Source organism: Eurosta solidaginis, chromosome 5, assembly GCF_040869045.1.
Source record: "Eurosta solidaginis isolate ZX-2024a chromosome 5, ASM4086904v1, whole genome shotgun sequence".
Lineage (NCBI taxonomy): Eukaryota > Metazoa > Arthropoda > Insecta > Diptera > Tephritidae > Eurosta > Eurosta solidaginis.
Window position 1 is genome coordinate 4,352,939 of NC_090323.1, and position 18,119 is coordinate 4,371,057.

Sequence of the window (18,119 nt, forward strand, 5' to 3'; positions counted from 1 at the left end):
TTTTATATATCTTAGAGTTAGAAAATGGGATATCGAAACTCATTTAAAATGTTACAGCATTATTTTTGTTACTATAAGTACTACTTTTCTATTGTAATATGTTTGTAGTTTTGAATAAATTAAAGATAAATATTATAAATTAATAAATAATATAATAAAATTAAATATAAGACAGTGTTATTATTGTTACTAGGAAACTAATGGCTGTACTTAAGATTACATAAGTTAATGGTTAACAGAAAACATGGAAAACATCAGGTTGGTTTCTTTCCTCGTTCTGTGTTCTTTGAAAATAACTTGTAAATAAAAAAAAAAAAAATCGAATCACCCTAATGTAGTTGGGTGAAAGGTGAAATTCTGACATCATATTCGTGATCACAGACTTCGAAAACCCTGGCTTTATACAACATTTTGAATAAAACGGATATATTAATAAAATTGGTCGCCATATTGGATCCACCATTTTGAATTTTTAAATTCTGACATCAGATTCGAAATTAAAAACCTCGAAACCCCATGTATACCAATTTTCAAAACAATCGTATAACTCCTCTAGTTTTGGCCAGCAAACATTGCTCGCCAGACCATAGTGCAGCGATTAAATAAGAATGTCGAGAAGCTCGCGAGATTTACGAGTACTTCGAGACACGAAAATCTCGCGAGAAGTCGAGTTCTCGATTTCTCGGGTTTCGAAAATCTCGCTTGTGTTTGAGAAGAAATCGTAAGCTCTATTAAATTTCGCTTATTTATTAGGTGATATGGCCAACAAGATAAAGTTACTTGAATCCAAATCTACAATTAAGGAGGTGTTTGACGGCAGAAAATCAAAACCACTAGTTAAAAACTCCATTGAATGGGCTTCATATTAAGCCCATTTTTTTGGCGATGTTATTGTTTTATCCGCAAAAGCACTTCCCGCAGATTTATTTCAGGTTTAGACATACGACCAGCGTTTTGCCTGATATGAAACCGGTACGTTTTGCTTCTCCAAAACAACCCAAAAATAATTTTTTATCAAATTTAATATTTTATCACTCGCGGGGGTAGTCATAATAGTGAATCTTTAGTACTATCATTCGTTATTGCGAATCTAGGTTATTCTTACTTAAACTCTTCAACAATTTTTGGACAAATATGAAAAGAATGGATGGAGTGTTGAATGAATAGTCAATAAACGATAGCAAAAAGCTAAGTCAAGACCATTACTATATATAAGTGGAGGGTTTCTTTTCTGTGAAACGATGAAGTGAAAAAAGTGTCCATGCATTTGAATAAATTTTTATTTGATAAAAAAATTTTTTTTTTTCCATTTTACACTTTCACAGAATAATAATTCCCTACAATTTTGTTTACCCATATAAGCGAATTACAGAGAAACGCCCTCTAGGTCTTAAGTACGATTTAAAAAAAAATCTCCTTCATTAGAGGGACACTGCCTTATCCGGACGCAGACTGTGCCATAAAACGAACGAAAAACCTGTACTGAGCGGAGACGAACCTCTTATCGGCAGATATTGAGACATGTTTTCATAACAATCAAAAACCTCTCTTGGACGGATGCGAACTCTTCGTAAGTGGATAAAGGGCGAGAGTATCTATCATCAATTTATAACAACTCAACGAGCTGACTTATGTTTAAGAAGTGTCGTAGTGGGATGTACATCGAAAGAAATTTTCGTTAGACAAAATTTTAGTTATAGAAAGCTTACTTCTTCAAATCACTTTATTTTAAAGGCAAAGTAAGGTGATATATACTGGAACAATTTTTCGTCAGCTCTTGTCAAATTTGGTTTGGAGACAAACCCATTTCCACGTTGTGCCATCTTTGGTGTCAAATTTGACAATGGATAACGGAAAGTCGTGGCAATATACGAGTAAATCAATTATTACCGCTTTGGGAAAATCAACAAAACGAAACAAAAAGTAAGGCATCCGGATTGCCTGAAATCAGGTTGCACTGGCCGAATCGTAAGCAAATCACATAAACTGAATGTGATCATTGTGTTACCAGAATTTTGTTCGCGGAACAAATTGAAAAACTACCGTGAGAAGAACTGGTATATATATGTCATAAATTAACTAGGTTCTCTTCGGAAATATCATAAATTTTCGAGGACCCACCCTAATAGCTCGTTCTATACGTGAAAATTTGATTTGACGTGACTTTTTAGCTTTTGCAGTGCTACACTTGGTTGAACACCTTTCCCGCTTGGTTGATAACGTAAACCTCTTGTCTCCTTTCCTGGTTCATTGACCTTTTCGTCATTATCTATGACCATATGACCTGTACTCTTTATAATTATAATTCTTTGTAGTGCCCATTTACACTCAAATACATTTTTAGTTGCTTTGCTATGCGAGATTATCGCCTTTATGACTGTCTGGTTGTATACAAAAAGTTATCGCGACTTAAGTTTACCTCCACTATCTCTGCTTCTTTGGCCACGCCTGATAATTCCACCTGCAAGACACTTTAGTGATCTCTCAGCTTGTGCGAACTGCTTATTATCGGATTGTTACAGTATATCCTCCTTTTGGCATGCAATTATATCGCATCTTCCGAAATTTTTGCGTCTTTGCCCCACGCTTCCACCTCCACTGTGGCTCCAAGATCTCCGCCGAAACACAAGCTTACATACTTTTTAGTGCAGTGTAATAGAAACATTTGTCTTTAAAAAAGGAAAGATGTGAGTACCAAATCTATTGAATAATAAACAAGTGTTAAATAGCTACCCACTCCCTTGAGCGGGCATTTCTATGACTAACGGTGAGTGTCCGCTCAAGGGAGGTTTCACTGTAATACCTCGATTTTAGTTTCCAAGATTAAGTAAGTGGCCCAAACCAGAATAGAGATTTTAAAATTTCCTGCTTAGAAGGCCAAACGACATTGTATACAAACTCCTACAATCTTGGTTTACTCATAAGCTTTTAATTACGCCTTTTTTTATTAAATTCCAACTTTTCTGATTATTGATAAGCGAATAAAAAGTATTTTGTTTATGTTTTTCCTGTTTGTTTATAAAATCGATGCGGACACTGTCTATATATTGGCGCCATTACAATTTCTTAATCTCACTGAGTTCAGTATTAGGTTGTTTCTAAATTGAACAAAGATTAATTATGAAAATGCTCATCAATGTATTGACTATCAATAAAAAAATTGCTGACTGTTCAAAGTGTTAGCATGCGAATTTATAAGCCACATTGATTTGGAGCAATATTTTAACGTATTTACATAATATTATTTTTGCACCGTATAATTATTTTCCATGACTACTGTTTATAAATTCAATATCTAATCTTTAAGGTTAAAGAGCGTTTTTGAAAAATAAGGTGTTTGTTTTCAACGTGATATTGCAAGTTATTTAAGGGTTATCGTCTTAGGATTACTAGGAGAGGGGGAGTTACTTCTCTCATGAGCATTTCATTTGGTTATAGGTATGTATGTATATTATTGAAAATAATTACAAGACGGTTTACAGCTTAGCTTTTATTCGGTAAAATCTTTCTGGCGAATGTAATCTGCTTCATTGATTGATCAACAATCTCGCGTGGTTCCACTAATATTAACGAAAGTACTAAACATCAGGCGATAAGGTCAAATAAGGCTGCATGCAGAATTGAACAACGAAATCATAAACAAAAAATCAATAAATTAATTCGATACACAATTTTTTTACAACGCTTGAATTTTTTTTTTTGATCCCAACAAAAATTAAAAGGAAAAATTGTATATATTAATAAATTTTATTTTGTTCCAATTATCAGCAGCAAAGGCTATCATTGTCATTGGCCGGGATCATAAAGCCCAGAATATTTTTAGTATCACCTTGCAAGTACATTTAAATGTTATTACATTTCTTAATTGAATTTATATGTTACTAAATATACATACTAGACTGGGTCGATTTATTAACCGATATCGCGCCATCGATTTTTTGATAGGATTTGGGCTAAGAAAAAAAAGTTACCCAAAAAAATTTTTTTTTCCAAAAAACTGTCATCGCCAAAAAAAAATATATATATATTTTTTGGGTTTTGGGAAGTGTTTTCGTCGAAAAATTTACCCTTTCGCCATTCTTTTTCTCAGGCTCGAAAATTATTTTTTTGGGTATGCGTAGTGGAACTTTTTTTCCTAAGCCCAAATCCTATCGAAAAATAGAATGCGCGTTATCGGTTTACTTTCGTCCACAGAAATCGACCCGACCCAATATAAATACACCAATATTTAAACTTTTTTCATTTCCTTTACATATGTACTTATTTGCCTTACGATGGCCACGTACTCGTCTTCTTTTGCGTTATCAATTTATTTTCGGCCGTCCAAGTGGGATCTCTTACTAGCTCATGCCACACAAAAACAACATTAAAGCAAATTGACATCCGTCAATGAAGTAAAAAAATAAAAAGGGGTATACATAAAAAGCATTTAATAATTAAATTAAAAGCGAATAAATTTCCGATTTTTACGTGATCTCTGCGCCCTAGAATGTAGTCTCAAACGCGCCCTGTCTACATTAGGGTGTGCCAATTTTTTTATGAGAATATTTCCTCCACGGAGCAGGAAATTTTGCCATATAAATAACATGGGAACTAGAATTTTTAATAATATTTTGTCCTGTCAAGTATACAGGTTTTTTTTTTTTTTTTTGTCAAATTAATACATGGATCATATTCAGCACTAAATTCTGAACAAAATAATTTACTGAGCCCAATTCGCATCGTTGATATTGGAATTTGTACAGATCCTTAAAACTCAAAATTTCATGTTTTCTGCGTTTTCCAACTAAACTATTGAGTATAGAAAAAAAAGTTAAAAGCAATTATGTAATTTGTCTGGCGGCTGTCACAAAAGTCCTGTGCAAATTTTTCATATTACATAACATAAACAACAATGTTACATGCTCACAAAGTACCGTTTTTATGAATTTTTTTTTATCAGAAGATCTTTTGAAACTTCAATGTGGACGATGAAAATTTGTTGATTGTATGATGGTAAATCGCAGTAGCTCTGAAGCGGTCAATCGGACTAAGGAAATATGTGATATGGTAGCTACGAGTACTCATTATATCTATAAATTATTATTATTTTTAAGAAAAGTTTGACGGATTTATATGCATCAATTGAGTGAAATTGTTTCTCCGTACATTACACGGGCCCAAAATATAGTGCTGAACATGATCCAAAAGAAATTTCTTCGTACTTTGAAGGACAATATAACGTTGAAAACCCTAGTTCTCGTTTTATTTAAAAAGCAAAACTTAAAATTCCGTGGAGGACCTCTTAAAATTTAAATTAAGAATTTTTATTTGGACAGAGAATATATTTGGCGAAAGCAAAAAAATATCGTCATTTTTTGGCACACCCTAATCTACATATACATACATATATTCCCGAGTTTTAGATTTCAGCATTATTTTAGTACTAAACTAAACAATTTGGAAATAAATATTAGAAAAGTAGGACATAAGTACATTTAGGTACATTTGTACGCGTGTAGTGCAAAAAGGCGAACGTGAAGGTTAAACTCATTAAAGCTTTGTCGAATACCCGGTAAGCTTCCAAGATCCAGCAAATATTGCAAATAGTCCACCGCATTCCAGGTATTGATTAAAAAATATTTGGTTTAAAATATTAATTATTATTTTTTTGTTTATGTTAAAGGTTGGGTTGAGCCGTATAGAGATTTTGCTGGATAAATGGATTCCAGATATGTGCGTAATTTTTATTAAGCGGTCTTATTTAGTTTGACTTGACAGGCTGGACAGCACTTTTTTTGTAATTTAAATTCCCGATAAGCTGCAAGCTTGAAATTTGGAATATAGTTCAGAATCCGATTACAATGCAATAATAAGAAAAAACTCGCCGCTAGGTGGCGCAAGGATCGAGATATTAACAAAAATCGTATTTGTGGTCCGATTCGGCTCATATTTGGAACAAGTATTACGTACAGTCCGGCAGAAGTGACATCAAAATATTTTGGAGTTGCAGGAGAGACTAGCATACGTGGCGCAGAGTCGAGTAAAGTCTTTGGAAGGATTATGTATTGAGGACTTAGATTGTAACAAATTGTCAGGAAAGAGTCCTTGTAATAATGAGTCACTAAATGAACTAAATAGAATGAGAAATAATAGGCAATTAAATAAAGACTAAAAACTTCAAAATAAAATAATTAAAAAATAATAATTTTAGTTAAACGGTTTTATTGAAAACAATACTTACATGAAGTAATAATAATAATAAAAGCTAGAAATTAATTAGGTAGGTCCTAGGTTTAGTCATCACACTCCTCATCAATCTAGGGCGATGATCAGAAAATTAAATAAAAGCGTTGGGCGCGTGAAATTTCTAAAAATGTGAGGCGTATCATAATCTGATTAAGGTTCAGTTGGTCTTACTTATGCTATCAATAGAAGTTTGACACATTCAACGCTTTTATTTAATTGTCTGATCAACGCCCTAGATTGATGAGGAGTGTGATGACTAACCTAGGACCTACCTAATTATTTTCTAGCTTTTAGTATTATTATTACTTCATGTAAGTATTGTTTTGCGTGCACCGTGGTGTGATGGTAGCGTGCTCCGCCTACCACACCGTATGCCCTGGGTTCGCACCCCGGGCAAAGCAACATCAAAATTTTAGAAATAAGGTTTTTAAATTAGAAGACAATTTTTCTAAACGAGGTCGCCCCTCGGCAGTGTTTGGCAAGCGCTCCGGGTGTATTTCTGCCATGAAAACCTCTCAGTGAAAATTCATCTGCCTTGCAGATGTCGTTCGGAGTCGGCATAAAACATGTAGGTCCCGTCCGGCAAATTAGTAGGGAAAATCAAGAGGAGCACGACGCAAATTGGAAGAGAAGCTCGGCCTTAGATCTCTTCGGAGGTTATCGCGCCTTACATGTATTTATTTTTAAGTATTGTTTTCAATAAAACCGCTTAACTTAAAATTTTTTTTTAATTATTGTATTTTTTTAAGAATAGCTCTACTTGTAGCTCCGATTTACGTCGCAAAAACTCTGTGGACTCATCTGTCAAATCACAAGTTTTCATTTGAAAGTTCTATGTAACCCAGCTTTAGCTCAGTCATCGGAGGCAGAGTTCCGTGAAATGCATATCCCACTACTCCATTAAAATGTGTCTGCCTTACCAGCCGGATTGACGAAAAATTAAAGCAATAATTTTAAAAGCATCAAAAGAAAATTTGACGTCGACCACCAGCAATAAATTTGGCAGGAAAAACAAATGATGTTAACAATATTAGCTAAAGCCCGTACAAAGAGAGAAAATCTTAATGCCGACGTTACCCACGACAAAGTGAACATAACATTTCGACGCAGTTTCAATTACTTCACCGTTACAGGAATTTGCAATACGGGATTTTTAAAGCAAATATGCAAAAACCTTTCTACAGTTTATTGTCGTGGTCGTTTGAGTCAATACGAATGTTGCTGATAATGTTGTTGTTGCTGCTGTTTGACAGAAAGTGTAATAAATCAACCAAGCGAACAAAATAGCGGCAGTCAAATACAAGCAAAAATAACGTTTGTTAACCAACCGATAGGCCATGTACCTATTTTAAACAACTATTTATTTGCAGGAAAAAAGGTAAATTAAGTTGCAGTAAAGTCATTGATATTATGCGCAGACATGCAACAAGCAAATGAACATAAATGCCACAGCAACTCACTCCCACGCTGCATGAGCGCCCAGCTGTTGCTCTGAATATCTTAGCATGCGCAGATCTGGCTAGAGGTTGCGCCAAATGTTTGAGCGGAGCATGCGTGACTGACTTTAGGGAAATGCGGTAAAGCTGGCGCGCGTAATACGAACTTGTTTTGTTATGGGAGGTACAAAGAAACTCCCATTAATTTAGTGCTTGGAAATCATTTTTTAATAAACCATGACTTTTAGTTAGGTAGCTAATAAAAGTTTAAAAAGAGTTTCCAATATACCCAGAAACTACATTCATTAGCGCTACATTTACCTGGGTTTTAAGTATTATAAATTCAGGGTGCTGCAATGCAAAACGGAAGATCTGCATTGATTTGACCTTGACTCTTCCAAGCTGTGGTCAAAGGTAAGGAATTTGTTCAACTTGGCGAACCTTTATGATGGAGAACTAATTGAGTTTGTAATTATTTGATATTCTTTGCTATTTATGCTTAAATGTCGGATGGTCGGTGCGCCGCTATCGGTTCTTATCAGACGCGAGGTTTGGGGTTACAGACATCTAATTCATATCCCACAGTGGTTTGGATAATCACCATAACATTTACCCTAGCGCAAAGATTCTTAAATCGGTTGTGTCTCCTATTTCAGATCCCTTCTAAGTACCAGCTTACGACAATATGCCGCCGTGACACCTCACCACAAAAGTAGACGGACATTTTCTCACGCTCAATAGGTCGAAGGTGAACAATCCAGCGGGATAAGGGGCTGAGCATATTCTCGCTACAGGTAAGCCCTCGTAAGAGGCGACTGAACTCCGGAGGTTCGAGCGGTTAAAAAAAAATCGTTCTCGAGACCATCGGGCTAGTACCACAAGGTGCTAGCATCGGCGATTACCGGGCTGCCTATATCCGTGACACACCCTAAGGGGGTGCTTTTGCGCTACAACAACAACGCTAACAGCACTCAGCTTTCTAAACAGGGAATAATTAATGTTTTCGATTTTTCGCGTACCTGGTGCATTTACCACGTCAATGTTCCTTACAATAAGGAACCACTACATCAAACTTAGAAATAATTTCAAAAAACCACAGAGCTCAGGACCACCACGGGCACCTTGATAAGTCAACAGTGATCCGATAAGGACATCATCAACTGGTGGGATGCAGTATGACAAACTAGCATATAAGTCCCTTCAGAACATCCAGGAGGTGACTTGTAATGTTTCTTTTCTTCATAGGAAAATCAATGTTTCCCTATTGCAGGATCATTACTTAAGTTTTACCACTTCGCAGGCATCACCTGCAGGCTGAGCTGTCAGTTTCCCATATAAGATCTTCTATTACTTACTTCCTTAATTGGCGCTTAACCGTTTAAACGGTTGTGGTCGTCCAACAAGGCGCGCCAGTTGCTTCTTCGCTCTGTCAACTGGCGCCAATTGGTCACACCAAGGTTAAATTTAAACTAACAGGCTCTTCGAGCCTACTTATAACACCAAGGCCCTATGCATGATACTGTATCGCTAGAGCGATAATATCTTTTGCGGATAAAATAAATAGTGTCAGATATGAGAAAGACAGGCGCGAGATACCTCATAAGACGTCTGCGAGCGGAAAAAATCGTATATGTCTAGACAGAGGGCAAATGAGCTGGCACAGGATGAACAACTCGGGGAAGTTTTACTCATCAAGTTATATTTATCACTAAAAAAAGAAGGCTGTGTTCAACTTTGCTTGATGCTATTAACCCAGCGGGTTAAGGAGCTAATAGTATTTCCAGCGGGTTAAGGAGCTGAGAGTATTCCAACGGTAGGAACCTTAAAACAATATAACTCAACGTTCGGGTAAGTAATGAGTGTTATCGACTTTTCGCGTTCGTCCTTTATTTCTTGCACAAAGAGTAAGCGCATTCAGAAAGGCGCTCACCATCGTATGACGGTAGCGTGTTCCGCCAAATATCCTGGGTTCAAGTTCAAGGCAAAGAAATAAAATAAAATTCGAAACAAGTTTTTTAATAAGGAACACGTTTTCTAAGCCGGGTCCCCCTGGGTCAGTGGTTTGGAAAACACTAGAGTGTACATGAAAAGCTTCTCAGCGAAAATTCTCTGCTCCCGTCCCGCCAGTATGTAAGGTAAATAAAAAAGGAGCACAACGGAAATTGGAAAAGAAGGTTAGGTTAGGTTGTATTGGCCGGTGAGTGAGGACATCACATCGACTGAATGAGTTCGTCGTGTTACCAGAAGTTCGTTTAACGACCAAAATGAAAAACCCTATCAAAAACAAGGACCTTTTGCTGCTTCTAGAACAAACAGTTGTATCACTGCTAATAGCTAGAGTTATAGCCTGTAAAGCGCGCGGCAGCAGCACAAAACGTGCTCGATCGTTTCCTTCTTCAACCCGCACTTCTTACATCTGCAATCACTGATCAAGCTTTATTTAAAGGCATGTGACGCCAGAGGGCAGTGTCCGGGCAGAATACCAGTCATGAGTCTATAGTTCTCTCTTTTGAATGTGACGCCAGAGGGCAGTGTCCGGGCAGAATACCAGTCATGAGTCTATAGTTCTCTTTTGAATGATTTTGTTTGTAGAAGGTTGTAAAACCTACACATGATCGTCGACACTTTAGAGCCCCGTGCTTGGGTCCACGCCTTTCCCGCATGGTTGTTCATGTGCCCTCGCCTTCTCTTAATCTCGCCCAATGTAATTGGGACGTCTACGGAGCATGCTTCGAGGGAGGCGCTAATTTAGCATCCCCTTTTCCTTCTCATCTATTCCCATATGCGCTGGAACCCAATACATATATACATATATTAGACTAGGTCGATTTATTAACCAATATCGCGCCATCGATTTTTCGATAGGATTTGGGCTCAGGAAAAAAAGTTCCACTACGCATACCCAAAAAAATAATTTTCGAGCCTGCGACATTTAATTTTTTTTACTTTTTTCGACTTTGATTTTTAAGTTTTTTTTTCATGATCTACTAAAAAAATTTCACTAAATGTCCGCTAAAAATATATATATATTTTTTAAATCTGTTATCGCCAACGTTTTTAGCGGACATTTTTGGGTTGGAAAGGGTATACATATGAAAATTTTGGTAATTCTATACGACAGCATGACACTGCTAATACGCGTCCAAAAATATCGAAATAGGTGTCAAACTACGCGTCTTGACATCAGCATTAATAATCCGAAACCGAAAAATAAAAATTTTAAGTCGTTCAAACCGGGGGTGGTATCCATAGTATTTTTGCGCAGAACACCTTTCTGCGTTGGCGGCCTTCGGCTGGGTGGGTCTAACACCGGTTTGGAGACCAAAACCATATCCGCGCAAAACACTTATGTTCACATTTTTTTTTGTGGATATAACAACATTACAACAACCACATGAAAATCGCAAACTTCAACTGTAAATATTTCCAGACAGAGATCAAAATTTTTATTTTCCGGCTTCGGATTTTTGTTGTCGAGATTAATACGCGTCTTTTGACACCTCTTTGTTATTTTTGGACGCGTATTAGCAGTGTCATGCTGTCGTATAGAATTACCAAAATTTTTTTAGTAGGTCATGAAAAAAACCTTAAAAATCAAAGTCGAAAAAAAGTTAAAAAAATTAAATTTCGCTAGCTCGTAAATTTTTTTTTTGTGTATGCGTAGTGGAACTTTTTTTCCTCAGTCCAAATCCTGTCAAAAAATTGATGGCGCGATGTCGGTTAACTTTCGTCCATACAAATCGACACACCCTAATATATATGCTTCCCCTATCCCGATTCTTTCCAGGGATCGCTTACACCCCAACACACTGTTAATTACTGTGCTTTGCAAGATCATTACCTTAATTGGTGCTTGGCTGGCAATATAAAAGTTGACGTGGCTGCAGTTTTAGGTATTTTCTTCCACTGTTTCTACTGCTTTGGATACGGCTGCTACTTCCGCCTGAAAACCGCTACATTGATCTGTAGGATCTGTTTATTTCCGGGTCAGCACAGTATACCGCAGACCGCAGACTTGGAGACCAGCTCGGCCTAAATCTCCACGGACGTAAATCGCGCCTTGTATTTGTGTCCTTTTTATATGACGCAAATTCACCAACGAATAATGAATAAAATATAGAGACTATACAGCGCACAAATCGCCTACCCAGATTGCGCATTCACGAGTTCAAAATTGCTTCGTTCGGCGCATCTACGTCACAGTTGGCTGCTTGAGCGAATGAAAGAAAGAGAAAAAACCAAGAACTAAAGGAAGATGACGTATGAATTGCCCATAAAAAACAGCTTATCTTTTGTTTACATGCCCAATGCGCAATCTTTTGTGTGATTTCTGATACAGGGCTTTAAATTGTGTACCATTTTTTGTATTAGCCAGTGCTATATCCCGTTCGGGGATAACAGGAAAAGCTTTTTCAACTGTCCATCTTGCCATTCACCATATCCATCTCGTCATTCACCACATCCATCTCGTCATTCCCCTGCCAGCTGTGAAAACGAAATGACATTTCAATGTAGTTGGCAGCGCTACTGTAAATTTACAACAATCGAACAGCTGTTTTGTGTTTTCTTCCAAATTTGTGTTTCAAGCAAATCTTATAAGCTGCTGTGATAAACAAAAATTTAAGATATCTAGCTGAAAATGGCAAGTTAAATTAGATATGTATATAAATAAAAATTGCTCCAAGTTTTTACGTTTTTTTATACTTTAATGTAATTGCTGTGTAGACATCCTACAATAGTATTTATTTATTTTAATTTACATTAGTCTATGTGTGTTTGAAGATGTGTCCAAGAGTTTCAACTATATACAGCAAATAAGTATATCCAGCCCGTAACAAACAAATGAAAATATTTAAAGAAAGTGGTAATTTCCCGCTCCAAACAGCTTACATCACGTCCAAGCTCCGTTCATCTGCACCAGCATGCATTCGTTTACCACCCCACGAATGGAATCTCTGCTTCTTGCCAAGCACAACTGAGTTGCGTTTTTCGTCATGTTGTTGTTGCGATTTAATACGACAACGTTCAATAACGGCATCTTTTATTATATTCGTAAATTCCATATCATTAAATTGTGCCATTAGCAATTTAAAGAAAGCCCAAATCTCATTTTGCTGTTCAGCCGCGACGTTGCCTGCATGAAAGGCGCGTAATAGGGGCGTATTAGCTGAATCTGATTGTTCTTTATTCAAGAAAGCTTCAAAAGGGTTAAGTGGATGTGAATCGTAGATATCACACACATCTTCAAAACTTAAAATGGCTTGCAGTATAAAACGACGATATCTGGACAATTGCTCCTCGCATGTGTTGAGATCATCAGTGACAGGTTGTGCGAAAACGTTAGATTTTTGAAAAACGAGCAATGTAGTAAGCAAAACTATATATGTCACGTACATGTTTAATAAAACCTGCAACGAAAAATGGTTACAGATTGCTTAATGAAGATTTTTGTCGAATTATAATGCTGATTAAGAAGTGGTTGAAATAATGGTAGCAAAAGTTTTTAAAAGATTCTAAAAACTTGGTCGTTTGAAATACTTAAAACACGAACGATTCCGACTTGCACCATATACCCACAGCGGGTTAGAGGGTCAGAATATACCCGCGGTAGGTATGCCTGTCGTAAGAGGTGACTAAAATACCAGATTCAAGGGGTTGTTTAGCACCACCATTTCTCCAAACCCAACTGTCAGCGTGACCTATCCGTGGCGAATCCTGTTTCATTAACAGCCGAGGCTCTGGCGACTCTGGACTCCTCAAGGATCTAGGGGTGGGAGGCCGCGATGGCCAAGAAGGTCGCATGTGGTCATAACAAATCGTTCCCGAGATGGTTGGACTTGGTACCGGAACGTACCGGATCTGCATCCAGCAAAGGGCCACCAACATCGATAAGACTACCCAAGGCCTTCGGGGAGTGTCCTTATCGCTACAACAACAACAAGAACTTGCACCATATACAGTCGGATAAGAACTTTAATAACAAATCCGTTGTGAAGCCACAAGAAAGGTATACAAATCGAAAATCAAATGTTGGTATTTCAAGGGCAAAAGCTATTCCAACAGGCCATGGGAAGTTCTGCATGTAGTCGGTTCTTTGTTGAAAATTAATCCAGTATGTTACGGTACTAGTGCTTTAAATTACTAGCTACACATTTTGTTCTCTTATCACACACGTCGGTTTGTTAGCGACATACCCTAACCGAAATCGATCAAAACCGGGGTTTTCAGCCTGGTTGGCCATAGGGATATTGCTGCTAGAGACGTTGCCTCCACTTTGCAATTGAGAAGCTGGTTGATGGGAAAAAATTGGAATCAACAATTATTTTGCTTATATCGGGGGTCATTCTGGATATGATAAAGAATCAACTGTTACAGTATCCATATCCAAATTGAGGCAGAACAACGCTAGACTCCCTGAGAAGTCGGATTTACCATAATAATGTATTGAATATGGAAAGTAGTTTTCCGACTACCCAAGATATTGAAAGTAAAGTTAAAAAACTTTATATCTGTCGATTAGCCATCGAGTTACACTTCGCTATTCTGTGCAGCACAGAAGTCTTGGAATTCCTTGGTATAATTAACAGCCATTTTTGAACAAGGATTGTCTATTATGGCCTAGAGCTTGTTGTTTTGTTTCTCAGAAGCAAACGCGAGCTTTGCAACGTGTTTCAGACATTTCCTACATAGTTGAATTATGCGAAAACCACTTAAAGACTTCGTAGGACATTTTTCAAAAAGGTTTTCAAACTGAATCTCCGTCATGGCGAAAGCAGCCTCAGAGAATAGTGTTGCTAACTTTAATCATTTTAAAGGTTTCACTTTTTAGATTTTCATTTAACACTTTTGTAAGCACTTAAACATTTATTATTTTTAAATCTATGCACCTGTGAGTTTTGCACCTGGCACTTTTAAGAAGAATCGCCTAAACTGCCGTCGCTGCAGCTGGAATATACCTTATACTAATATCACTTTTATTAATATTTTTGAAGCCAAGTTACTCCGCGTTTGGTTGAGCATAAACTGTGAAGGAATTAAAAGCTTGTACTCGTATTTATACAGAAAATTATTAGCTAGCGGTAAACGCTACGAAGAATCATATCATTATTTGTATTTGAAGCAAAACAACAAGCAAACATTAATGATTAAATACATTCATACTACATATATTTACAAGAAAGGCAGACAGTTAAAAAAATAATTACCGTTAACAAAACGGCAGCGATTAGCAGTACCCACTTTAAAAGAAAGGGGAGTGGAATGTAGCTCCATTTCTAAACCGTTACACTTTATGTATTTTAAAATGATATACAAATAATTGTAGTGTGCTTTTTGGCGTTAACGCTTCAGTGAATTAAAGGGGTGCAGTCGGCAGGATATATGCATGTACATATTTGTATGTGTGTGCATGCATGAAGCGTGCCATCAACTAGCTACCAAACGTATGTAGCTTGTTTAACGTGCTGGTCTTTTCCGACAAATTGTCATAAGCAACAAGTGCCATAAATTCAACATTTGTGCTGACATACAAATAGTATAAGGAAATTGTTATTAATAGTCGTATCAAGAGTGGGCTAGTAAACATGGCATACAAATATGGATTGCTACTAAGATACCTAGTTATGTATGGATTTGAGAAGCGGCATGTAAGAGGTTCTAATAAAATGAGTTGCTTTCTCCTTTAATTAGCACATTTGTAAATATGCACTTATATATATGGACATACATTCATACATATCTACATATTTAACTTTAAACAGTAATACGTGGTTGAGGTAGCAAAACAAATTAATATAAATAGGAGTAACGAATAACGCAATCAAGTAATACTTAAATCCTTGCGAAGTACTCTAGGGATTATCATCTTGCTTATCTTCACAGTAGGACTTCAACACAAGCAAAGTTAAGATTTAAAGATATTAAACCAATTTAATTCGAATACTTAAAAAGTTTCGCTGTTTGCAGCTTCAATGTTAGGTCCTTTTGTGGTGGAATGACCCATATTTATTTACTATTACTGAAAAAATGCTTGCGTTGACTGCTGTTTCATTAGCGCATTTTTCCAAACCATTGATTTTGCTATTTAATCCTACTGTCGAAATTCAATCATCTTGATCAAACCCATTTAATTATCATTACAGAAATTTCGCTTCTGTGGCGATGGCGACTGTCCGGACTGGGTGTTGGGCGAAATTATATCCACGCTATCGGTACTTAGCGCTAAAAACTTAGAATTGTTGGCTGAGTTGGTTGTCAAGAGAATACTCGGGCAGGAGTTTGAGGTAAGCTCACACACATTTACAAATATCAACAATAACAAATATGTAAATCACCTCCCAACTCTTATTCCTTTATTAATAGGAGAGCACTATTAAATCGCTAACCTTAGACTTATCCACTGATGGTAAATCTGCTGTTGCTTGTATACATTTTTTGCTTATCAACGCATCACGTCATGCTGTCACTGAGACCGTATTTAGCGAAGAGATTCAACAATTGGGTTTGCCCAAAGAGCATGCCGCTGCAATGTGTCGCGTGTTGGCAGCCAATGTTACAGCAATACGTCAACGCCTGCAAGATAAAGCATTTAAAAGTAGGTTTTGAGCTCTTAAAATTGTTACAATTGCTGCTATAATGTGAATGCTCATTATTTTTGCTAGTTAATGAATTGACATCGGTGCGTTATATGCCACCATCGCCAGATACATCAGATAACACCGTTGGCTGTGCTAAATTTGAATTGAAAATCTCACAGGAATTAATCGACGGCTTGCCGCAGGATACTACACATGTGTTGAATATTGAGCGTCCCAATGTACGAGCACTGCTTGAAGAGCTTAAAGAAGTGCGCTCCACATTGCAAAAGTATAGTTGGCGGAAAGACAAGAAAGATGGGTAGCAAGAAGTGTATATGGTGTAAGAGTTTTTTATTTTACATATTTAAGGGTTTTGTTATCACCTCCTGAAATGCAAAAAGCCGCAAATTCAATGGCATGTAGCTATATGCAAATACTAATGAAGCATAAGGTTTGGAGCAGTTTCTTTAAAAACTTCTTGATTTAGCTTTAACAACTTATTTATATTTTTTCAATATCAAATTAGTATAATTATCTTTATGTCATTGCATCCTTAGAAGTGTAAGTAAGTAACTTATAAGGGCATACAATAATATTAATAACAAACTAGCCCATCAACATACCTATTCCAACAGGGTCAAGTTAGAAAGAAAGGTTGGGACGCGCTCGTAAATGCAACACGTGTAGTACTGCAGCAGTAGTACGGCGGCCACCGTGGTGTGATTGTTGTTGTTGTTATTGTTGTAGCAATGCTCGCCCCACCTAATAGCCGCGACCGATCACAAATTGTCATCAATATCCTCTAACGGGAGTCCGTGGTGTGATGGTAGCGTGCTCTGCCTACCACACCGTATGCCCTGGGTTCACACCCCGGGCAAAGCAATATCAAAATTTTAGAAATAAAATTTTTCAATTAGAAGAAAATTTGTCTAAGCGGGGTCGCCCCTCGGTAGTGTCGGCAAGCGCTCCGAATGTATTTCTGCCATGAAAAGCTCTTAGTGAAAACTCATCTGCCTTGCAGATGCCGTTCGGAGTCGGCATAAAACAAGTAGGCCAATTTGTAGGGAAAATCAAGAGGAGCACAACGCAAATTGGTAGAGAAGCTCGGCCTAAAATCTCTTCGGAGGTTATCGCGCCTTACATTTATTTTTTTTATAGTACTGCAGCAAACCCCACTTATTCTTACACTTCACCCTTCACCTTCTTTGATGCTGAGTAGCTGTTATTTTGCAATTTGTAATCCTAGTTAATGTCCCAATACAATGCTTTCTAGTACCATCTAGTAGTATAACTATGTAAGCACGCTCGTTCTCGTGCTACGGCAAGTAGCGATGAATGTTAAAGCCTGCGCTATTTCTCGACAGATGGCGCAAAATCAGTTTGTTATGAACAGTTTTGAAGCTAAGGCATTTCTTTCCATACAACAAATCACGAATCTCACCCACCAGAAATCCACAGATGGTTCTCACTCTTCTTGTCGGCACCCAAGATGGTGTGCAATCCTTTCGTTATCAATAGCTGCTTCGTTTCCCGTAATTATAGAATAAAGATAACTGGCGTTGCGTACATCCACCACTTTTGGCTTCACGATATTGTCTATAAGCTGTTCAAGTTGTGCCACACTGATGAAGGAAACGTTGGTTGGTTGCTGTACCGCTCGGCCGTAGAGACTGGGCCCAAGTAGCGCTCTTGACGCCATTTGCTGTCGGTAAGCATTGAAATATGTTAGCCTGCTAGGCGAATGCTGAAACGTGATTGTCTCCCAAGGGATAGAAGATATATTCGTCCTAAGTAAATATAAAACTATTTTGTGTCACGAGTAGTAACGTAGCCGAACCTTGAACATTCAGGTTAAAATTCTCCTTGGGGCAAGTGGCAA

General features: G+C 37.3%; 3 protein-coding genes across 3 annotated transcripts in view; 1 reads left to right on the forward strand and 2 right to left on the reverse strand.

Moving 5' to 3' along the window:
• The window catches only part of Gbs-70E (Glycogen binding subunit 70E), a 142,913-nt gene extending 131,144 nt beyond the window's left edge, over positions 1 to 11,769 (reverse strand). Inside the window, exon 1 of the mRNA XM_067757275.1 lies at positions 11,506 to 11,769. The gene's annotated coding sequence lies outside the window, so the exon portion shown is untranslated. The remainder of the gene's footprint in view (positions 1 to 11,505) is intronic.
• Positions 11,770 to 12,168: 399 nt separating this feature from the next.
• On the forward strand, positions 12,169 to 16,858 carry LOC137254643 (COMM domain-containing protein 4). The gene is made up of 4 exons (XM_067792479.1): positions 12,169 to 12,306; positions 15,806 to 15,946; positions 16,026 to 16,257; positions 16,325 to 16,858. The coding sequence occupies exons 1-4, from the start codon at positions 12,304 to 12,306 to the stop codon at positions 16,561 to 16,563; spliced, it is 615 nt and encodes a 204-aa protein (XP_067648580.1). The 5' UTR covers positions 12,169 to 12,303; the 3' UTR covers positions 16,564 to 16,858.
• Lk (Leucokinin) lies at positions 12,350 to 14,682 on the reverse strand. Its single transcript, XM_067787190.1, has 2 exons — positions 14,552 to 14,682; positions 12,350 to 13,072 (listed from the first exon to the last, which is right to left on the reverse strand). Exon 2 carries the CDS (start codon positions 13,058 to 13,060, stop codon positions 12,551 to 12,553), a length of 510 nt encoding a protein of 169 aa, XP_067643291.1. The 5' UTR covers positions 13,061 to 13,072; positions 14,552 to 14,682; the 3' UTR covers positions 12,350 to 12,550.
• Positions 16,859 to 18,119: the final 1,261 nt, after the last annotated feature.